This window comes from Podarcis melisellensis, assembly GCF_964234715.1.
Source record: "Podarcis melisellensis genome assembly, chromosome: 10".
Lineage (NCBI taxonomy): Eukaryota > Metazoa > Chordata > Lepidosauria > Squamata > Lacertidae > Podarcis > Podarcis melisellensis.
Window position 1 is genome coordinate 32,365,052 of NC_138542.1, and position 20,626 is coordinate 32,385,677.

Below are 20,626 nucleotides of genomic sequence, written 5' to 3' on the forward strand. Positions count from 1 at the left end.
ATAAATCCTTACCTCTGTGATACTCTGGATTCACATTTTCATATATTGGAAACAATGGGTTTTCCTGTTCACTGCGTAGCTTTCTTGCTCTTAAAACATCTCTCACACATTGATGTAAATACGCATACTGACACTACAATGAAGGAAGAGAATGTGTCAAGATGAGGAAAAAATGTTTTTTCCAGGTCTTCCTTTCCTAGTGATAGGAGAACATATTTGTTCAGGTCATTTTGGACTTTCTGAACCAATATATGAACTGGAAAACAGCTTTCCCTGGGAAAAAACGCACACACTATTTTATGAATTTTGCATTGTCATTCTGTAACCAAACCATATTAAAGAGAGAGCATGCATTGGGTGCAAATTGCTTGCAAAAAAAATCATATAACAGATAAATCTGTGTATATTAGGAGGCATGGACACAATATTATGAATTTTCATACGGCTTCTTTGAAAATTGCAAATGTGCACAGAAACTAGATAAGCTGAAATTAAGATTTGAAAAATGAGAAATTGTGAGAAATCAAAATGGACAGATCCCTCTAATCTCTTGACACCAATCAACACTTGAATCATTAAGTTGTTGGGGGGGGGTCTGCTTCATTCATAGCTTAGAGAGCCTTTTGCAGCTGGCTTATTAGGATGGGGATTCCTCTTATCCAAGTGTTCTCTTTCCGCCATAATTTAAAGTGTTAAAGGGCCAGAATTCCTAATAATTGAATGGACTGGAGGCATTGGGTTTGGATGACATACCACCAGACTGAAATGGAATGTTAGCTCCCCACCATGCATACCACATTAGATGGTTCAGAATGGTTGCTCCTGCCCTTGACTTCTGTAATGCTACTAGATTATAGAGCATGAATGGGGGGGGGGAGGTGAGATTTTCCCTCTGTTTATTTCAACACCCACCTGTAAGTTCTTGCTAGCCCCCAACATGCTATGAAGTATTGACCTCTTTGATCCAGAAATGTACAAGTGGTTTAAATGAGCTGCATTGCATGACTGCACAGTACATTTTAGCCCATAGCCATGCTAGGTAGATCCGAAAGGTCCATTTCCTTGACAGAAGCAGCAAGTCTGTGGCAGTAAGACTGTGGAGGCCTCTTTGCCTCCTTCCTATTCTGCTTGGATCATAGTAAAGTTCAAAATGTTGAATTTTAAATGTAATGAAAGAACTCAAAACCATTCAATCTTCTCCGCACTTTTATACCAGATAACTGGAATATTATTGTAAATCCCATCTAAAAATAAATTAGTTTCATTTTTCCAACTAGGAAGGAAGAATATCCCCATTAGTTAATTCAATTAATAATACTCATCATCTTAATGGTAGTAATATTTTCCAGAGTGATGCCAGCCTTGTGACTAAGGCGTCTTTTTTTTTTTTTTTTTTGCAATGCAATCATTTTCAGTGCCTACATGCAAAATCTCCCCCACAATTATAACACAGGTTTCTCAGCTTTGCTTGTTAAAAACCTTAAGCCTGAACATATTAGAGCATCTCATTTATTAGGAAGCACTTGGATTTTTCATTATGATCCAAGCAACAGCACCATAGCATTTTCAAACAGTGCTAAGCACAGTCTAAGTCTCTGTATTGCAAGAGACACACAGAAATTTGTAGATGACTGTAACCTGACAAATTAAACAGACCTGGATTTTGATACTGCTGGAACAGTCCCTCTCTCATTGTGCCTGGTTGGAGGGGAGGGAGAAATTCCCAACAGCCAACCAGGAAGAATTTAAACTAATGAAGGCTTGCAGGATCCCAGACTACAACACTGAACTTTAACAATCCGCTCTCCCAGTTCTGCTACTCTTCCTGTTTAATCCTCCCCCACTCCATATTTCCAGCATAATAATAAGACTTTCCCAACGCATTTGTCCTTCTGTTTGTTTCCTCCCCTGTTCTCTACCATTGAGGGAGATGTACTGTAATTCTCTATTGTGGCTGATAAGTGCAAACTGTTTAATTATTATATGCTGAGGTTTAATTTTACTGTTTACTATTAGATCCTGATGGATTGCTGAATGTCGCTTTGCTTGGTATGTTGTTTATTTTAAAGTTATTGTGACTTTTTATATTGGATCAGATTGTTACTATTAGGCTAGATCTAGACACATCAAAGAAGTGTTTCAGTTAAATGCGCTGTAAACTTTGTGTGCGAAATCGGCTTAGCAAAAACGAAACTCCGCAGTACGCAGCTGGTGTCACAGTCGTAGAAAGCATAAACAATGCATATAAAGCAATTTTTATTTACCAATGTAGCCAAGTCCTTAATGTTTGGTTAGATTTTTATATGTGTTGGAAGCCGCCCAGAGCTGCTGGGGCAACCCAGCCAGATGGGTGAGGTATAAATAAATTATTTTATTATTATTTTATTTTACATGCAAGATGCATGTTTTCCTGGACTTCACAGCAGCGTGCATAATGCTGTGATGGTTCCAAATAGGGGCTTAATATTGCAAAGATGTCCTTCAGATATTGCAAATGGGAAGCTGGCATCAGGGTGTTTTTTGTTTTTGTTTTAACTTCTTATTTTTACACTTAAAATCCAGATTAAATGAGGAAAAAATATTAGCTGGTATGTTGATGCCAGCAATGGCATCTAGACAAACAAACAAACATGCATGAGGAGCACCTATCCCTATCTGGAAGCATCCTGGTTGCAAGCATAGCAAGTGTCCTCATGAACAACAGTAGCACCAACCTCTGGGAACTGGCACTGCAAGTAAAGCCACTAGTATCATAGCTCACTTTGGGTTAGCCTGTGATTGCAATACCTCTTAAGAGAGCACAGAAATGTACACATTGCTTTTCTTTGTTTTCTAGTATCTCTGGTTAAATAGCATTATGTGACTGACTTCTCTCTCTCTCTCTCTCTTTCTGTGTGTTTTAAATTAAAGAATTGTGCTCTCATCTTGTTTTATTACCCACTTGTGAACAACATGTTGGGAAGAGACTGATCTCTTCTTCCCAATACCATAATAATGAATGATGGCAAGACCTGCTTGGTAAATAAATAGAACACACTAAAAGTTGTCTCTCCCTCTGACCTTGCAGCTTCTAAGTAATAAGCTCACAGATAAGTATCTACATCTTCAGTTATATATCCTTCTTTATCTCTGGCTGTTTGTCTGATGGTTTTCTAAGCACTCATACATAGAGCTCCTAAGTATGTCTCATCTTTTGAACCATTGTCTACCCCACTAAGCCTAATGCTCTGAAACACTGACCCTATTTCACCCATGGAGGGGAAAAAAATCCCTAGTTGTTTGTCCAGAGTGCCTGTAAATTACTGTCTATATAAATGGATAGCGAAACAGGCACTTCCCCAGAGCTGGTGAAAATTGCTTTCACTTCCCTCATTGTAAAGGACTACATTTCTTGTGAGACTGCTGTTAGGGAGCAAGTACATCCCCCTCGTATTTTGAAAAGTTAAGTAATTAAGCTGCAGCAGCTACTGATTGTTTTGTAGTACCAGCATTCATCTGTGCAATACAGAAGGTGTACAAAAAGGAGCGAAGAAAGGAGAAGGGGGGAAAAAAAACCTCCTGTTGAAGTGCGGCTAGCTGGCATCATGGGAGATAAAAGGTACTTAAGGTACTGCTGTACAAGCAAAGCTTTGTTATAGGACGGGTGGCTGGATAGCCATAGAAATCCAGACATTACATGAGAACTCAGCACTTTTAGGAAATGATGCATGAGGTCCAAGAAGACAAAGAGGGATGAGCTAAGGCCTAGATGATACATTGGCTCACTAATCTGTGCCCTTAAATGCAGGGTGTTTTTTATTTCTAAAAACCCACACATTTCCAGCAAGGGGATTGAGTGGCGGGGGGGGGGGGGCTGAATCATGTCCCTAGTGTGGGAAGCAGTAGGCTTTACCCAACTGCTAATTGGGATTGCAACCCCTGCCAACACCCCCTGCATGGGGATGACAACGTTCCATTTCCTTCAGTGGTGTTCTAATGCAATCTGAGATCACAGCAGGGAACAGAGACTCTGGCCCTTGAGGAAAGTTACCTGTGCCTAGCTTACCTTTGCTAGCTGACTTCCTCCCATAACTGACAAGCAGTTGCTAGCTGACCAGCAATTTATTTATTAACTTTGTATACCAGCTTTCATTTGTACACAGCATAAAAAATGCAAGATAAAAACACATAAAAATGAGAACAGCTTATCTATGCTAGCTGACCACCTCCCCTAGCTGATTAGCAGTTTCTAAATGACCAGGAATTTGAGAAGGGAGGGAGATGATGTAGAACTGAGGAAAGATGGGCACAAGGAGGAAAAGGAGCTGGAGAAACCTCTAGAGCCATGGTTCCCAATGTGGGGCGCACACACCACAGGGGGGCAATTTGATTTTTAAGGGGGGCAATTCAAGAATGAGTTAACAGTTACTGGCCTTTTAGGCTTCCTTCGTGTGAATAGGAGTTCACTTTTTGAATAATAAGAATTATATGTCATGGGGAGGGCATCAGGATTTCAGAGATGCTTAGGTGGGGCATGGCCAAAAAAAGGTTGGGAACCACTGGCCTGGAGACTTATTTCTGTTGAGAGGAAGGGTGAGGGTGGAAACAAGCAGAGTTTGGGGAGGGCTGGTGAGGGAAGGGGCTTGTGGGAAGCAGCAGCACCAGAACCTCACCCAAACCCAGAAGAGTGGGCCAGGAAGACTGGAGAGTGGGGAAAGTGTTTTGGAATTTCATACACTGGTTTGAACCAAACAATTCAGTTTTTAGCAAGGACTCTCCGGTTATTGTGGTATGATAATAGTGGCATCCTAATAATGCTTACCTCTGTTTGGACCATGTGGACCCTGTGAAGCCTCAGATCATGCACAGCCCCGTAAATATCCACAGTGTCTTTTGAGTCCAACTGCTGAAGAATTCGATCCAGTGCAATAAAGGTGCCTGTTCTTCCAACTCCAGCACTGAAAAAGAATACAGAAACAGTGTGTCTCCTGATTTGCTGCTCCTCTTCCTCATCTAGCTAGTAAGACACAGGAGGCTCAAGCTGAGCTCTCATTTGTATTCATTGCCATCATTTCCATCTTTTGTATTTTAGCTGAGAGAGAAGCAGGGAAACTTCTCAGTGCTGCCCACCGGCAAAACGGTTGGAAGAATGATCTCTTGATAGGTACCCTTTGCACTTGGGGAAGACTTAAACTTCCAATTGGCTATCAGAAGTCCTACCTGCTCAATGAGTCTGGAAAGCAAATAAAAGGCAAATACTTTTTGATGCTCTCTCGCCCACCCCCAACCCAGTCTTCAAAGCACTGTTGTCCTGCTAATACCTGCAGTGTACTATGGTTGGTCCTGCACGGGGTGTTCGGTTGATATAATCTCGTACAGTTCTCACAAACTGGATGAGGGACTGGGTGGTTTCTGGTACACCATGGTCTGGCCACACCGTGTAATGGAACTGACGAATGAGTCTAGAGGAATCAAGCTGCTCTTCCTATAAGGTCAATTGAAGGCAGAGGGGAAAATTAGACATGGAAAGCAGACAATATACACCACTGTGTATCTCCGCTGAGTAGGCAGGTTCTCACCTTTGGCCCTCCAGAGGTTGCTGAACCTCAACTCCCACCAGCCCAAGTGATCATGGTCAATGGCCACAGATGAAGGCAGATGTAGTTCAGCAACATCTGGAGGGCCAAAGCTCACCCCCCCAGACCTGAGATAAGGGATGACACTTGGCTTTTTATTTCAATTGTAAATAGCTCTCAGTCAGACCAGGAAACAAAAAACTGTGAGAAGGATCTGGCAGATAGATAGGCATATAAAGTTTATGACACAGCAGCAACCGGGCCATATTTGCCACACACTAGTCAGATCTAACAGCTCAAAGAGTTAGCTGAAAGTTGGTTGCTTCATGCTGTGACAGTAGAATGATATCTGCATGCCTCTTCAAAACACAAACACACTCTCATGTTGTTTCATTGTAATGTGAGAAACAACTTCCACTGAGCAGTTCTTACATGCCTACTCAGAAGTAACTTTCATTTTGTTTAGTGAGACTTACTCCCAGGTAAATAAGTATCGGATTGGGAGACTCCTAGTCTTTAACTTCTGGCCCAAGGAACCAGTTGATTATTTAATACTCACTCTCTGCCAGTGTAACTTTATTTTTTAGGAAGGCTTGCTAAAATAGTTATATTATACTTACACTGCAAACCTTAAACTCTCGTATTGTCCATTCTGGGAGTACTGACTCAGATAGCATCTGGACTATTAAGTCTCCATAATATAAGGAGTCCTGATCAAAGGGCCAGTAATGGTCACATTTCACCTAAAGAAACAAAGAAGAGTCTGCTTTTACCATCAGAAGAATAGATTTACTTTTATGCCTATATTCCCTTTGGTAATGAATAAACAAAAATGACAAAACATAACATCAGTTGATGTGAATTCTTTATATTTAACTTTAAAAGGCCCAGCAAATTATATACAATTATATACAATTACATGGATGGCACAAATTATGATGTATTCTCTTCTAGAAGCATAGTGCAGATTTTATCAGGATGCAAATTACAACTGTAGAATGCTAGGGTGCTTTCAGACAGAGGGTTTTTAATGCTGCCCACTCATTATTCTCCCACAGTAAGCCACGTAACTAGCCACGCTTCAACAGGTACATCCTGCTATCTTCTGTCATGTTCACTCATTTCTTACGGGGAAAAGAGTAGCAATTTCACATTAAAACGACAGCTGTCCTGTGCACCAATAGCATCGCTGATCCACACCCAGCCTTCCTTCTGGAAGATAATCACATTAGCACACTGATCTGCTACTGGAGGACTAATGGCTCCAAGGCAGAAAGCAACTTGGATTATCTTCTGTAGATCTTTTCATGCATTTGTCGTGAAGCTCTTTACACGATGTGGAATGCAACATGTCCTGACCCTGGTTGGGTTATCCCTAGTGCTAGTGTGAGATATAGATACATATATGTAATCAAGAAACAGGAAAGCTATTTACTCACCCGACCCTTCTCAACACATTGGGTTACCATGACAACATTGTGAACATTCTGTTCCCATGCCATTTTCCAGAAATCATCCTTTGTGCCGGGCAGAGGTCCTTGAGTTGCGATATATTCCCTGCGAAAATTATTGCCCTGCCAATTTAGAAACCTATGATTAGTTTAGATAGTGTCGTCGTATGCAGAGGCATCTTTCTTGGATAACTGGCTTTAAAGCACAGTGCTGAAGGTTGCTTTGAGGCTTGAGAGCAGTAAGGTGATTGGAGAAGAGAAAGAGAATGTGTCAGTGCATTGAATCACGGGGATCAAAAGGCACTGTACTCCAAGCACAATGCCGCAAAACAATACCATCCATTCCTCACCAGCCAATCGTCCTTGCCCTCTCAAGATCGACTCACACAATGCAAAACAGAATGATGCAAGGGGAGAGCAGGCTTTTCTTTAAAAGAGGCCTGAAGGACAAATAGCTCTAGGTTAAAAAAAAGACTAACGGTTTTGAAATTAAGAAACAACAGCAAGATTATGATCAAAGCCTATCCACTGATTCTTCCCAAGGAAAATGTTAAAAGTAAAGGTAAAGGTACCCCTGACCATTAGGTCCAGTCACAGATGACTCTGGGGTTGCGGCGCTCATCTCGCTCTATAGGCCGAGGGAGCCAGCGTTTGTCCACAGACAGCTTCCGGGTCATGTGGCCAGCATGACTAAGCCGCTTCTGGCAAACCAGAGCAGCGCATGGAAAGATCATTTACCTTCCTGCCGGAGTGGTACCTATTTATCTACTTGCACTTGATGTGCTTTCGAACTGCTAGGTGGGTAGGAACTGGAACCTAAAATTGGGAGCTCACCCTGTCACAGGGAGAACTGCCGACCTTCTGATCGGCAAGCCCTAGGGTCTGTGGGTTAGACCACAGTAAATTCAGTTTACCCAACAACTTGGATCTTGTTAGGAGATATTTATTAGCTCCTCTTGTTCATGTTAACTATATTGTACTAGGCCAGCCTTTACCAACCTGCTGCCCTATGGCCGTTTCAGATTACATTTCCCATCAACCCCAGGCAGCATCGGCAATGGCAAGGGATGATGGGAATTGTAGTAAAAAGCATCTGGGGAACACTGGCATGGCCAAAGCTGTTCAAATCCCTCATCAGCCATCAGACTCATTAGGTGAAATTGGGCCACCGGTCCCTATCTTGCCTACCTCATAGGTTCATTGTGAGAATAAAATGGGAGAAAGAGAACCATTTTGCCAACAGAAGGATGGGCAAGATCAACAACAACAGAAATAATATCCTAAACTGGGATGTCATGGCAACAAAGTCACCCAATCAATTCATCAAGGTCTTCTGGAGTGTCCACAGTTATAATTACAATAGATGACAGAGTGAAAATTTTAACATTGAGTGTTCACAACAGTATAGCTCATTGTCCTTCAGCCTTGGGTCTCTGAATCCCCCATGATTGGCTAAGCAGTTTGAGGATGATGGGAGATGCCGTCCAACAATACAGGGGAACCCATGGTTGAAGAACACTGGTCTACCTTATGAGAGGAAAGCAAAACGTAAATGTGACTTAGGAAAACACTAATACAGGGATTAGAAACCAGATCATGGGTTGTGGGAGGTAGATAGACCACCATGGATAGGACATTATTTGGTGATCTATGGATCTGGAGACATTCTGCCATTTATGACAAATGAGAGTGTAATCTTTGCCAGTTGTGCTTTAATGTAAGATATGCATGCTTTCAAGATGAAGTACAATTTCAGGCACTGTGTGCCAAACAGTTGTACCTATCTGTAGACGTTCCACAAAGACAGAGATATTTAAAAAGTTGTTCTTGGCTGATTCTAATGCTGCTCACACAAAGCTACAGAAAGTCCAGAAAATGGCCTTAAGTGATTACTGAATTTCATTTCTATGGCAGCCTGCCAGGCACAATTTTCAAATTTGGATTGTAAGTATAACTGGGCTGGGTATGAGGATTAGAGGTTTATGAACTTGAGTAAAAATTGCTGTCAAATACCCAATTTTTAAAAGGGCTGTAAAAAGGAAGCACGGAGTCACTTACTGGGATATAGCTTGCATTGATATAGTCAGAGCATGGGTCATCATCTACATTTGAAAGTTTTACTCTCGTTGTGTCATCTGTGGAAGAGATTCATTGCAAAAACATTTTCACTATTGGTTCCCTTAATTTTAATAAAAGCATAACAATGAATAAGTACTGACAGTCAAGGTATGAATCTAAATATTCAATTGTATGTATGTAGCAATGATGGTCCATATTTATTCAGTATGTTTCATCTAGGCATGCTAGAAATGGGGGCAGGGAATTTCTTAACTAGGAGACAAATCATGCTGATGACTCTAAAGATTAGAAAGTCACACCTGCAGAATGAAACATGAAAGTCACACCTGCAGAATGAAACATGAAAGTCACACCTGCAGAATGAAACATGAAAGTCACACCTGCAGAATTTTCCCCTGTTACACAACAATTAAAGGTGGAGGAATCTTGTCCTCATTTTTATCTGTCTGCCCTCTCTTTTGGTGAAATATAGTAGCTGAAAACTTTCAGAAGCATGATGCAGAAATATGGGTTTGGAAATGAATTCTTACAGGCAAATATACTGGGAATTATTCCAACTGGCTGCAAAACCTCTGATTAGCTAAGGCAGGAATTGACAATATAGAGGAAATATACATGTAGATTTTTAGATGTGTCATCAGGCTATTTCTTTTGTATCTTATATCATGGACAATTTTATAACAAAGCTAGAGAACCAGGATTCAGTGTTCCTTAGGTTTGTGCAAGAACATCTCCATGTGTTCTGGTGTTTTCTTTTTCCTGACTGCAATTCCTCATACTACTGGATGGCTATACTGGATGGCTTTGGAGCAGCTTTCAGGTTCCAGATTTTGAGTTTCTTGGGACACTGCTTTAGGTAGCAGAAGGTACAAGAGGGTGCAAGGAGGGGAGAAATGATGATGAGCTGATTCTTCCATGACTCCAAGATCAAGGAAGAGAGATGGACGAGCGGTTAGCATATAGACACGCCCAGCTGTTGAGGTTTCACATTGCACAAAAGTCTTTTGGAGGCACAGCAGCAAGTGAAAAATGTATTTCATTGCAGCCATAAAAATTGGTTGCATTCTTCATTGTCCTCTTATTACCTTTTAGCAAGCAAGTAATATGATAAATTTGCCCGAGTAGGATTTCCCACAAAACCTCTATTCCTGGACAGAGTGGAGACATGTGACCATGACTAATTTTGTGGATTAAAATTAGATCTTCTGTCCTCAGTTCTTTTCTCAAACAAGACTCCACTTATGGGACAGGACACTTGCTTGTGTGAAGCTGAGATGAGGACTTCACCATGGGGACAAATTCTGTTACAACACTGTAGCCCAGATTTTTGTCTCCAAAGATTCATCATTGGATACATTGAGTACTACTTTTATTAACAGCTGAAAGAAAAACCCTCCCACGTGAAATTATACTAAAAACATAAATGCTGCTTGAGAGGTTTCTTAGCTTTGGGATATCTTCTCTCTGATCACTTAAACTGACCCTTCAAAAAGATGTCATGGAAGATTCGGTTGACACCTTCACCAGTTAAGATGAGGGAGGCTGTTCCTCTTATCTTGGCTATTTGACTTGGGACTCCTCGCTGTCTCAGTAAATGTTCCCAAAACATGAGAGAGTATACTATGGAGATCCTGTTTTTATTGCTATTCTCTTCTTTACACGTTGCGGTAGAGTTCTTAGAGTTTGTAGATGAAAAAAAGACATGCACTTTTTGAAAACGCATCCTACTTTCACTTGTTCTGTGTTCTAAAGTCATGGACCATTAATCTTTCTGTGGACTTTAAATTTATTCTGATAGATAAAAGAAAAATCTACTGCCTACCAAATCAGTAATGCTGGTTGAGTGATTTATGGACGTATTAGAACAGGTTTGGTTTCTGGTTTTTTTGAGCAAATACTAAACTCGGCTGTTTGTCTTTTGGCTGATCACATAAAACCAACCATGCATGCAAAGGTTGCTATTTATTGCTACATCTGCCTACCATCAACAGTGACAATTCAGCAAAATTGCTTTAACGGCTGAAGCCTTTCATAACCAAGATGAACATTATTAGTCACTGCACTTTGGGTTCGAAGTGAGAGAATTCTCTCATTTATGCGACCTGCAGTATGAATATCAAAGGGTAAGACCCCTTGATGGGAGTGGTGCTTTCCTGCCAGGTAGAAGTACTGGGATGAAGGATATACCACATTTCCTGCCTCTCTTATTCTTGCTGAAAAGATGTAGGAAGAGAAAAAGAAAAGGCTTGCATCCAGCAGGAAACTTACAGGGCAATATATTATTGTATCGATTTTTCCCTCTGTTCTCTGGCAAAAGTGCTATGTCACACAATTGGTTTCGACCCACATCCTTTAGATCCTGTAAAATCCAAAAGAAAGAAAAGAGGAGATGAAAATGGTTAAATTATATTCATATATGGTCTCTATAGCACATCAGCTATTCAAGACTAAAGGGTGGAAACAGATGTGTGATTGAATTCAAGCAGTTCTGGATTTGTGCCAAGTACCAAATGGTTCAAGCCTTTGATCCTCACCTCTCCAAGGCAATTTCTAGTGCTAAGCTACTATACAACAGAGCCACTTCTCATCATGCCAGATGAGTCTGTTGCTTAGAAACGTGGGAACTTGCTTAAATAAATGCAAACAATAAAGACTTTGGAGGCTGACATGCAATGTACTCGTATTGTCCATAGAGGATCAACCTGGAAATCACAAGAAAGGAATGTGATGTTCCACTCAGGTCCTGCTTGCAGGTGTCCTGCCGCCCTCCACCATAGGCAACTGGTTGGCATCTGTGAGAACAGGATGCTGCACAAGATGGGCATGATCCAGGATGGCTCTTCTTAATTGGATTGAGAGGGGATGCCTGAGGGCGATGTACATAGATGGATGAGCTGCACTGCTCAGAGACCCAATAAGTGCCAACCAAGAGTGGAAAAGCACCATATATACATACTGTTGGGTACTGCAAAGGAGAAACAGCAGAGAGGGAACAAACCAGGAGGAACAAATAGTGCACAGTAATATTCAGCAGCCACTTCAGGTCAAAATGCTGATATAAACAGTTTGTGTCGGTTGCTGAAAACTGTTGAGCAAGGACCCCAAAATGGCACCTGCATTTTTTAGCCTAGGCCCTAGAGCCCTATTCCACTGATACCTCCCTCCCTCTGATACCTGCTGCTATCTATGTCATGTCCCTTTCCATCTTGATTCCCAGTATAGCTGAAGGAGCATCTCCACCCCCATCATTCTGCCTGGACGCTGAGGTCCAGCGCCAAGGGCCTTCTGGCGGTTCCCTCATTGCGAGAAGCAAAGCTACAGGGAAGCAGGCAGAGGGCCTTCTCGGTAGTGGCGCCCGCCTCCTCCCATCAGATGTCAAAGATGACATTTAGAAGACATCTGAAGGGAGGTTTTTAATGTGTGGCATTTTAATGTATTTTTAATCTTTGTTGGAAGCCGCCCAGAGTGGCTGGGGAAACCCAGCCAGATGGGTGGGGTACAAATAATAAAATTATTATTATTATTATTATTATTATTATTATTATTATTATTATTCCCAAACAATGCAACGTTTTCTCCCTGCGTATGTCAACCGCCACTGATCCGGTCTCCTTTAATACGACTGGCCTTGAGTCAATGCATTGTGAATGATAGCCAGATGTACCCAAACAGCCCATTCTTTTCACTCTGATTGGTCCTTACCTCATATTCCTTTGACAGGAGGTAGTTTGAGTCTGCCTGGAGTTTGGTGAAGTGCATTTCAAACTGACTGACTTTTACGGGGCTAAAACATTCAAAGCAGGGCGCGGGGAGGGGCAAGGAGAGAAAGAAAACACCGTATGTTAACACATTATTAAAACAAAGAGCCAGTATTTTCCAATGCAGTAGAAAGGATGACTTAGCATTGGCTCTTACCTGGACACTTTCCGGCTCCTTCAGGTTATTTGGAAAGAAAGAAAAAGAAAGAAAAGGTCAGATGGTGATTAGAAAGACTGCATTGTCCAATGATGCCAAGGCAAGCACTTTGACCTTACCCTTTTTGTCCCAGGTTCAGGTGAACAGAGAGCGGTCTGTCCCTGCGAATACTCATTCTCACCATTGGTCTTTCATGGCCACTACTGCAACACAAGAAGTTGTCAAGTGTTTGTTACATCTAGAGCCCTAGTGAGGGAGATATGTTGTTTTGCCCTGCCAGGACAGCCACCTCGTGTGGCCAAAAGCAAACATGTCTGTTACAAGAACAATTCAAGACTGAATCATTGCAACATCACACTCCTCTATTTTTCTGTGTGACGCTGCTGCTTTGCACATGATGCACCTCCTCTTCAAAGAACAGTAACAGCATTAAGGCTGCAATCCTGCTCCTACTTATATGGACCAATAAATATTATAGCAAATCTATCTACCACTCAAGATTCACACACACACACACACACACACACAGAGAGAGAGAGAGAGAGAGAGAGAGAGAGAGAGAGAACACACTTAGGACCTACTGAGGAATAGCTTCAAAAGGTGCAACTATAAAATCGTAGTTCTCGCATTTAGAGCACCTGTCAAAGTGAAATTTACATTGCATGATGAATAAGTTTATATTTATTGTTTCTGGGGCCAAGAAAAAAGAAACGTGAATTTCTACTCACTTTGTTTTTCGTCTGCAGACAAGCAATGCAGTGACAGCCACCAGCATAATTATTAGGAACAGACCAGCGCTCACCCCTTCAACAACTCCAAGTGAGGGCTCTGAAACAATTGTATACACAGATCAGACTTAAGAGTTTTAAAGTTAGAAGAAAGGTCATGATAGAATAGTCTATGTCTACCTTTTGCTGTTTTCCGATACAATTCCTAGCAAGGATCTGCACATGCAAACACATGCGTGTGCACACACAATGGCACAATTTGGACCAATTAGAATTATGTAACTATTAGAAACACTGCCAGTTTGCTTATACTGTTGTTGTTATTTCAGTTTGCAATTTCAGCAAACGTGAGAGAAGCCCTGCTGGATCTGCCCCAAAGGCCCATTTTGTCGAGCATCCTGTGGTTAGAGTGGCCAACCAGAAACCAAAGGGAAGTTTGCAAGCAGGACCTGCATACAACAACACTCTCCCCTCCCCATGGGTTCCAGCAGCATGCATTCAGAAGCATATTGTCTCCAACTGTGGAGGGGGAACATAGCAATCAGGGTTAGCGATAGCTAAATCCTTCATTTTCAAAGGGTAGTATTCTGTCAGTTACCAAACGCTGAGGACAAACGGCAGAAGAGGGGTTGTTACTTTCATCTCCTGTTTTATCTCCCTACCTGTGGTTCCAAGCAAATGGTAATGCAGAGGCATACTGCCTCCAACAGTGAACATAGCCAGCATTTTTTAAAATTATAAATCAACCTGTGACCATTTGGTCAAACCACAATATAGAAACTCCTGAATGAATGAGTAGCTAAAAATAAATAAAAATATATAAAAAAGTGTGTGTGTGTGGGGGGGGATAACTGTGTTAAAAATAAACATTCTAGTGCTGAACCCATATTATTTCAGGTTTCAAATGTACTGTAATTCTGAAATGCAGAAAATGCTTAAATAAAGAAGGAGCGATGAAAAAGAAATCCTTAAAGCAGAACAATATAAAGCTTTATGAGTCCCAGTCAGCTCTGGCTGAAATTAGACTTGCAAAATCGTCTTCTGATGACCCGTCCCTATTAAGAGGCAGGCTTCCACATTCTCCACAACATCAGACACTCTCTAGAGATTCATCAAAGGTGGCTCACTACAGAGTCTCCAAGTGAAGGTGGCATGAACCATGTTGCTTACAGGTTCTCATTAAATAGCAGTGGCTGAATCAGCCTTCTAAATGGATGGATTTGACGAAAGTCACTTTTGGCCAAGATAGAGCTCTACAAGCCCCTTCCTGCTGTCTTTTGTCTCCATCAAATGCTCAGGTTTTAGATACCTTTAAATGCTTCATAGGTAGGAGGGGAAACTGACCTGACTCGGTAACAATTGGCAAAGAGAAATAGGTATCAGAGAACAGGGGCTCAGGAAGTTCCTTCAGGTCTTCTTTGAAGAGTTGTGTGAAAGCCCGGATGCTGATCCTGGAAAGGAGGGGAATGGTTTTTAAAATTAGATTTTCCTGGGATGTATAATGTACAATGATAGTGCTAAATGGAAGGAAGCATTTGAATTGTTAAGGGTTATAGGAATACTGAATATTAAACCAGGGCTGGGGAACTTGTGGCTCTCCAGATGTTGATGGACTACAATGCCCATGATCCTTGACCAAAAGCCATGTGGCTGGGACTAAGGCCAATGATATATGGAGGGCCAAAGGACCCCAGTTCTGTATTAAAGGCTACACAAAGTAATAAGATATACAAAGCCAGGCTTCTGACCTGTCACTACTTGTAATTTACTAGTAATTTCCATCTCCTACAGCTTTAGAGTGATGCAACAGCCAGTCAGAAAACATCTGTAATGTGCCCATATTGGGCCAAGGCCACAACACTTTGAAATGTGAGGACGGAGAAGAAATTTTAATGCTTCCCATTCTTTCCTCTGTGTACTTTCCTTGACTTAAATTACCCCACATTCAAAGCTACTATTCGCTGCGGTGGTAGCGTTGGGATACAGGGCCTGTACTGCAGAAAGAGGTCAGCAAAGCTGTTTTGGTTACTCTCAGTTTTTGATATTTCTAAGTCTAAATTAAGTTCTCCACATACCTACATCAGTTTGCACACATGCATGCATACGCACACTAAAAGTCCTAATAGAAATTTATCAACATTTCAGTGTGAATTTTTGCAAAGTATTTCCCTGAATATAATGCATCTTTATATGTCATTTCCACAAATATCTGTGTTTTTATGCCCTTTTTACCCTAAGACATTTTACATTTTACTTGACTGGAGAAGTGTGATTTTTAAAAAAATGCTGCGTTTTGATTTTCATATTGTTTTGGAAAGTGTAGATTGGGGAAGATCGCCTCTAAATGCAAACTTAATCAAATTTCTCTTCCATTCCTAATTGTACCTACTTTCCTCTTATTCTACAGCCATTAGCAACTTCAGACTAAGTGTGCGTGTGTGATTTAAATAAGGGAAGCTGTTAGAAAGAGTTAAGCCTGCTTTTCTAGCACTGTGGGCTTAATACAATCCCTCTGTGGTTTCTTTTTTGTAAATAAAAGGGCTTTGAGCAATCCAGTCATGGATCTCCTGAGTTCTCTGCAGTTTGGCTCCTAATAATTTAAGAAAGAAATGAATGCAAGAACCTAGGATGCTTCTGACATTTTGCGCTTAACCCCTCCCCACCTTTTTCTTATGAATTCCTTGCACCTTAATCATACTGCTTGCTCTCTGTGCTGCATACAGTGCTTCAGATTGTTTGCTAAATCACAATGCAGAACCTGGCCTTTGTCTTTGGATATGTTGATCACAAACTGCACAGGGCATTTCATAATCCACAAATGCTCCCTGCTTGTTTTAGGGGATAGTCCTGCAAGCAAGCTCAAAAAGCCCTTTGAACATAGTCAGAGGAAATGCATTATAACAAAAGTTTTGCAATGACCTGTAAGAGAGTGGGAGACATGCTGGCCCATTTTGCACTGAGACTAATGCACACTTAAGAGATGAAAGAAACCACATATGATTAGTCTCACTACCCAGTGGGCAGTGTGTTGCTTATTTTGCTTTATCATTGTCAATTCTCAAAGTTGGCTACATAATACATTTGGAAAACTGGGCCCACCTTCTAAAGAACTGGCACTCTGATTCTAAAGTTCTGCATTATGATGACTAATATTGTTTTGGCAGAGAGTTTGGTGCACTTATCCTAAATACGTATTTGTTGGCACAGCAAACCTAAGTTCTGGGCTGTAACAGATTATTCAGCAGCCCCATACTAATAGGTAGACCCTGGTTAGTAACTCCACAGTCAATCAGAAAATGATTCTACATTTATACCTGTTTTTAAACTGGAACAATGGCAAAGTTATCCAACTGATAATACTTTCATGAGGTCATTTTTCTAGTCTGAGAATTTCAGGAAAAAAACTTACCATAGGCAGTACTTTAAATAGGCTAGTAAAAATTCAGACCCTACAAGGTTGGAGTTTTTTCTCACAAGTCAACAGGATTTATGATAGGGAGGGGGAAATGGAAAAATAACTTGATCATGATTTTTGGACCATTTGATTTGGCAACTGGTCTTACACTGACAAAAGAGTCTAGTATATTTTGCTCACAATTTCAAAAGTATCCATCATGTGTATGCTGGTATTTTAGCTGCACTGAACACTTTTATACTGCAAATGAGGACTAGGGACTATCCTAAGGTTATCCGCTGAGGGATTAGCACGTTCACCGATCAGTGTAAAAATGACACGTTACAGAGTCCTCTATCTAACGCACTGCAGGATAGACAGACATGGGTGAAGGAAATGTTTAGACATTATCTATGAGACAGTGCAGGGCAAAGCTATTATAAATGGCACAGTAAAGCACAGATAACATCATGCAACAGAGGCTATTAATCTTCGGTAGTTCAAATGCTTCCAGAAAGCACAGTTCCAAATGACAAGCCGCATTTTTTTGTGGCATGATTACCGCACTAAATCTGACCTATAGGCAGTCCTGGGTTTTAGTGGCCCATCGCAATATTTCTGCTGATTTGGATCACACTTTCCTCCCAGATTTTCCATCTCTGCTCCAAGCTTAATATCAAAGCTCTTTGAAACGCTGTCAGGGCTTTCAGTGCATTTACTTGCAAAATAATCTGTTTGATAGATTTGGATGGAGTTGTTGTGTTTGTATTCCAAGTAAGAAGGCAAAGGGTGATGCTGTTCTGGCTTCCGCTCTTCACTGCCTAGAAAGGGGTGATTGGAAAGTTAAAAAATGGAAGTTAAATACTGTGTTATTACTGCAGAACAAGGCTTGTGGGGATCAAATTACAGTGGTACCTCAGGTTACATATGCTTCAGTTTACATACGCTTCAGGTTAAATACACTTCAGGTTACAGACTCCACTAACCCAGAAATAGTGCTTCAGGTTAAGAACTTTGCTTCAGGATGAGAACAGAAATTGTGCTCCTGCTGCGCGGCAGCAGCAGGAGGCCCCATTAGCTAAAGTGGTGCTTCAAGTTAAGAACAATTTCAGGCTAAGTACGGACCTCAGGAAGGAGTTAAGTACTTAACCCGAGGTACCACTGTACAGGCCTGTAGATTACCAAGGACCCCTGATACTTTTCTGTTAAGATGCTTTATCCATGAATATTGTATATTGAAATCACCCTTGTGGGACATAATGGGATTTTACAATGATCAACCAGATTGTGGAAGACTATGGCAAAGGCACTATGTCAATGCAGGCGATCTTGTATAGCCATGGAAACTTACCATCAGCTTCTCTCACAACCACGGTAAAGTATTTCACAGCTCCATTGGTGTCACTGAACCAGCTGCAATTGAAAGCGAAGTGGATGGAAGATTTGGTAATGACTGCATCCTTTTTGTTCACTCGAATATGTGCAGGTGGTGGTGGAGGGCCTAAATGATAGCAGTAGTTGTGTTACAAAAGCTGTATTTTATCAATAAGTACTAGGCACCTAAATGCAAACTTTTACCCAAGTGGAATCAAATATCCACTGAAATGCTCTTCCCAGCCACCAAAACGTATCTTGTAGTTGAAGATTAGCAAGTAGACTGCAGCAGTGTGTTAGGTTGCAGTGAGCTCCATTGCAGATTTTTGTAGTCTTTCTTCATCTCTTTACATCAGGGGTAAGAAACTGGATTCACCCACTGCAAGCCAAGTTTGTCAGGTGGGCAGGGCTCAGTGTACAGCACTTTGCAAGACCCAACCATCAGCTGCGAATGCCTTTAGAATTCAAATTCTAATGACTCAACAGTGGTTTCAGGCTGCTCATCCCTTCTTTGTTAATAGAACACTTAGCATTAAAAGTGCATTTATATTAAGGAAAACTGCTGGTACATTAGTGAGATATACAAAATGTGTTCATTAGGGAAAAAAATCGAACTAAAATGTAAAGGATTTTCGTCATGATTTTTCTTTAAAGAAACTCTTGCAGATTGCTGCAGAGAATGTAGAGAACCAAATTTAAGATGGGGGAAATGAGAAAGAGAACCGAAATTGGCAGGTCCTTCCATCCCTAGTGGAAATAAGGTTCACTGTACCTGTGCACATGCAACTCCTTCCTTGCTTAATTGCATATGTTTTAATAAACCAGATTTCTGGTGGGATAGGACGAGTGGTACAACCCTAAGACATCACCAGGTCTACCCCAATAGGAAGTGACTTAAGAAAACACTCTCTGTATACAGATGGTGGCAGCAAGTGCTTGAGAAGTGCATTCTCATCATGAATTGGATTAAAACCAGAATGTACTTTACATCAACCAACGATGTAGGACAGCACTGACACAGCGGCAATATGTGTACAGCAACCCTAAATACAACTGCATCCAGCACTGAATGCAGATCATCAGACTGTGTGTGTACATGCCCAGAAACCAATGGTTGTCACCCACCATTATGGCATCTTCTCCATTTTTTTCTGAAGGGGAAATGATTGAACTGTTGAGGATTCACAGAAGCTATGCTTTCTTCCCTTAACGTCTGGTACAATAAGCAAACATCAAGAGTAGGGAGAAAGGCTTGTGAGAATCTAGATTTCCTGTTTCATAACTGTAGGAAGGAAGATACACCTAGCTGTTTTGTTTGAAGGATGCAAAAGGGGGGAAAGGTGAAAGAAACAGTTTGCAAATGGAAGGTAAACCAATAACTGAGTTTTGCTGGCATGTTAGAATATATGAACTGCCTATGACTTTTAAAAGTATGAGTCAAGCAAGCAAGTTTAGCAATTAAAAATAACATTCAGCACTTTGAGAACTTATGTCAGCTCTTACAACATGCACTGAATGCAGCGGAACAGATGTTCCACATTATGGCCACATGTCATTCATTTCAAAGTATTGCATCATGCACTGGAAGCTGTCTCCCCCCTTTTTGCTTTCCATTGCAATGCAATGTAGCCATCCATACAATAAAAGGCTTACGGTCTATCATAGTGATGGTATTGTCTTCTACCACCTCACTGGTCATGTCGGCTGACTGCACTTTGATGGAAACCAAGTATCTTGTATGGGGAACGAGGGTCATGATGTTGTACACAGATCTCTCCCTCTCTATTCTTCTGGAGAACTCAATCTCCGCAGTGTCCATTTTTTTGCACTCAATACTATATCCATCAAAATCAGAGTCAGGAGGGATCCAGGAGCAAGCAATAGCAGTCGAGTTCTGCGGTCGGCAATGCAAACTTTGTATCTTGTCTGGCCCTTTGAAGCAAAGCAGGAGCAGAATCAATAATGTGCATTGTATATTTCGAGCTTACTTTATAGCACAAAGATGTATCTCACCATACGAAAGCTAAAATTAAATTAGGGAACAGCATGGTAATGTACTAATGCTAATGTTAATGCTACAGTTAATTAGATGGCAGCCACATTATTTAAGTTCCTTTGAACTCAACCTAT

General features: G+C 41.1%; 1 protein-coding gene across 1 annotated transcript in view; it reads right to left on the reverse strand.

Annotated features, from left to right (window-relative positions):
• PTPRB (protein tyrosine phosphatase receptor type B) overlaps positions 1-20,626 on the reverse strand; it is a 74,550-nt gene that overhangs the window by 4,005 nt on the left and 49,919 nt on the right. The window contains exons 19-32 of the mRNA XM_081928141.1: positions 20,150-20,428; positions 18,474-18,623; positions 17,700-17,943; positions 15,073-15,179; positions 13,729-13,828; positions 13,120-13,203; positions 12,788-12,869; positions 11,354-11,444; positions 9,065-9,141; positions 6,995-7,129; positions 6,176-6,298; positions 5,301-5,464; positions 4,802-4,937; positions 13-133 (exon numbers count right to left, since the gene is read on the reverse strand). Of these exons, the coding sequence (XP_081784267.1) occupies positions 13-133; positions 4,802-4,937; positions 5,301-5,464; positions 6,176-6,298; positions 6,995-7,129; positions 9,065-9,141; positions 11,354-11,444; positions 12,788-12,869; positions 13,120-13,203; positions 13,729-13,828; positions 15,073-15,179; positions 17,700-17,943; positions 18,474-18,623; positions 20,150-20,428 (1,893 nt within the window). The remainder of the gene's footprint in view (positions 1-12; positions 134-4,801; positions 4,938-5,300; positions 5,465-6,175; positions 6,299-6,994; positions 7,130-9,064; positions 9,142-11,353; positions 11,445-12,787; positions 12,870-13,119; positions 13,204-13,728; positions 13,829-15,072; positions 15,180-17,699; positions 17,944-18,473; positions 18,624-20,149; positions 20,429-20,626) is intronic.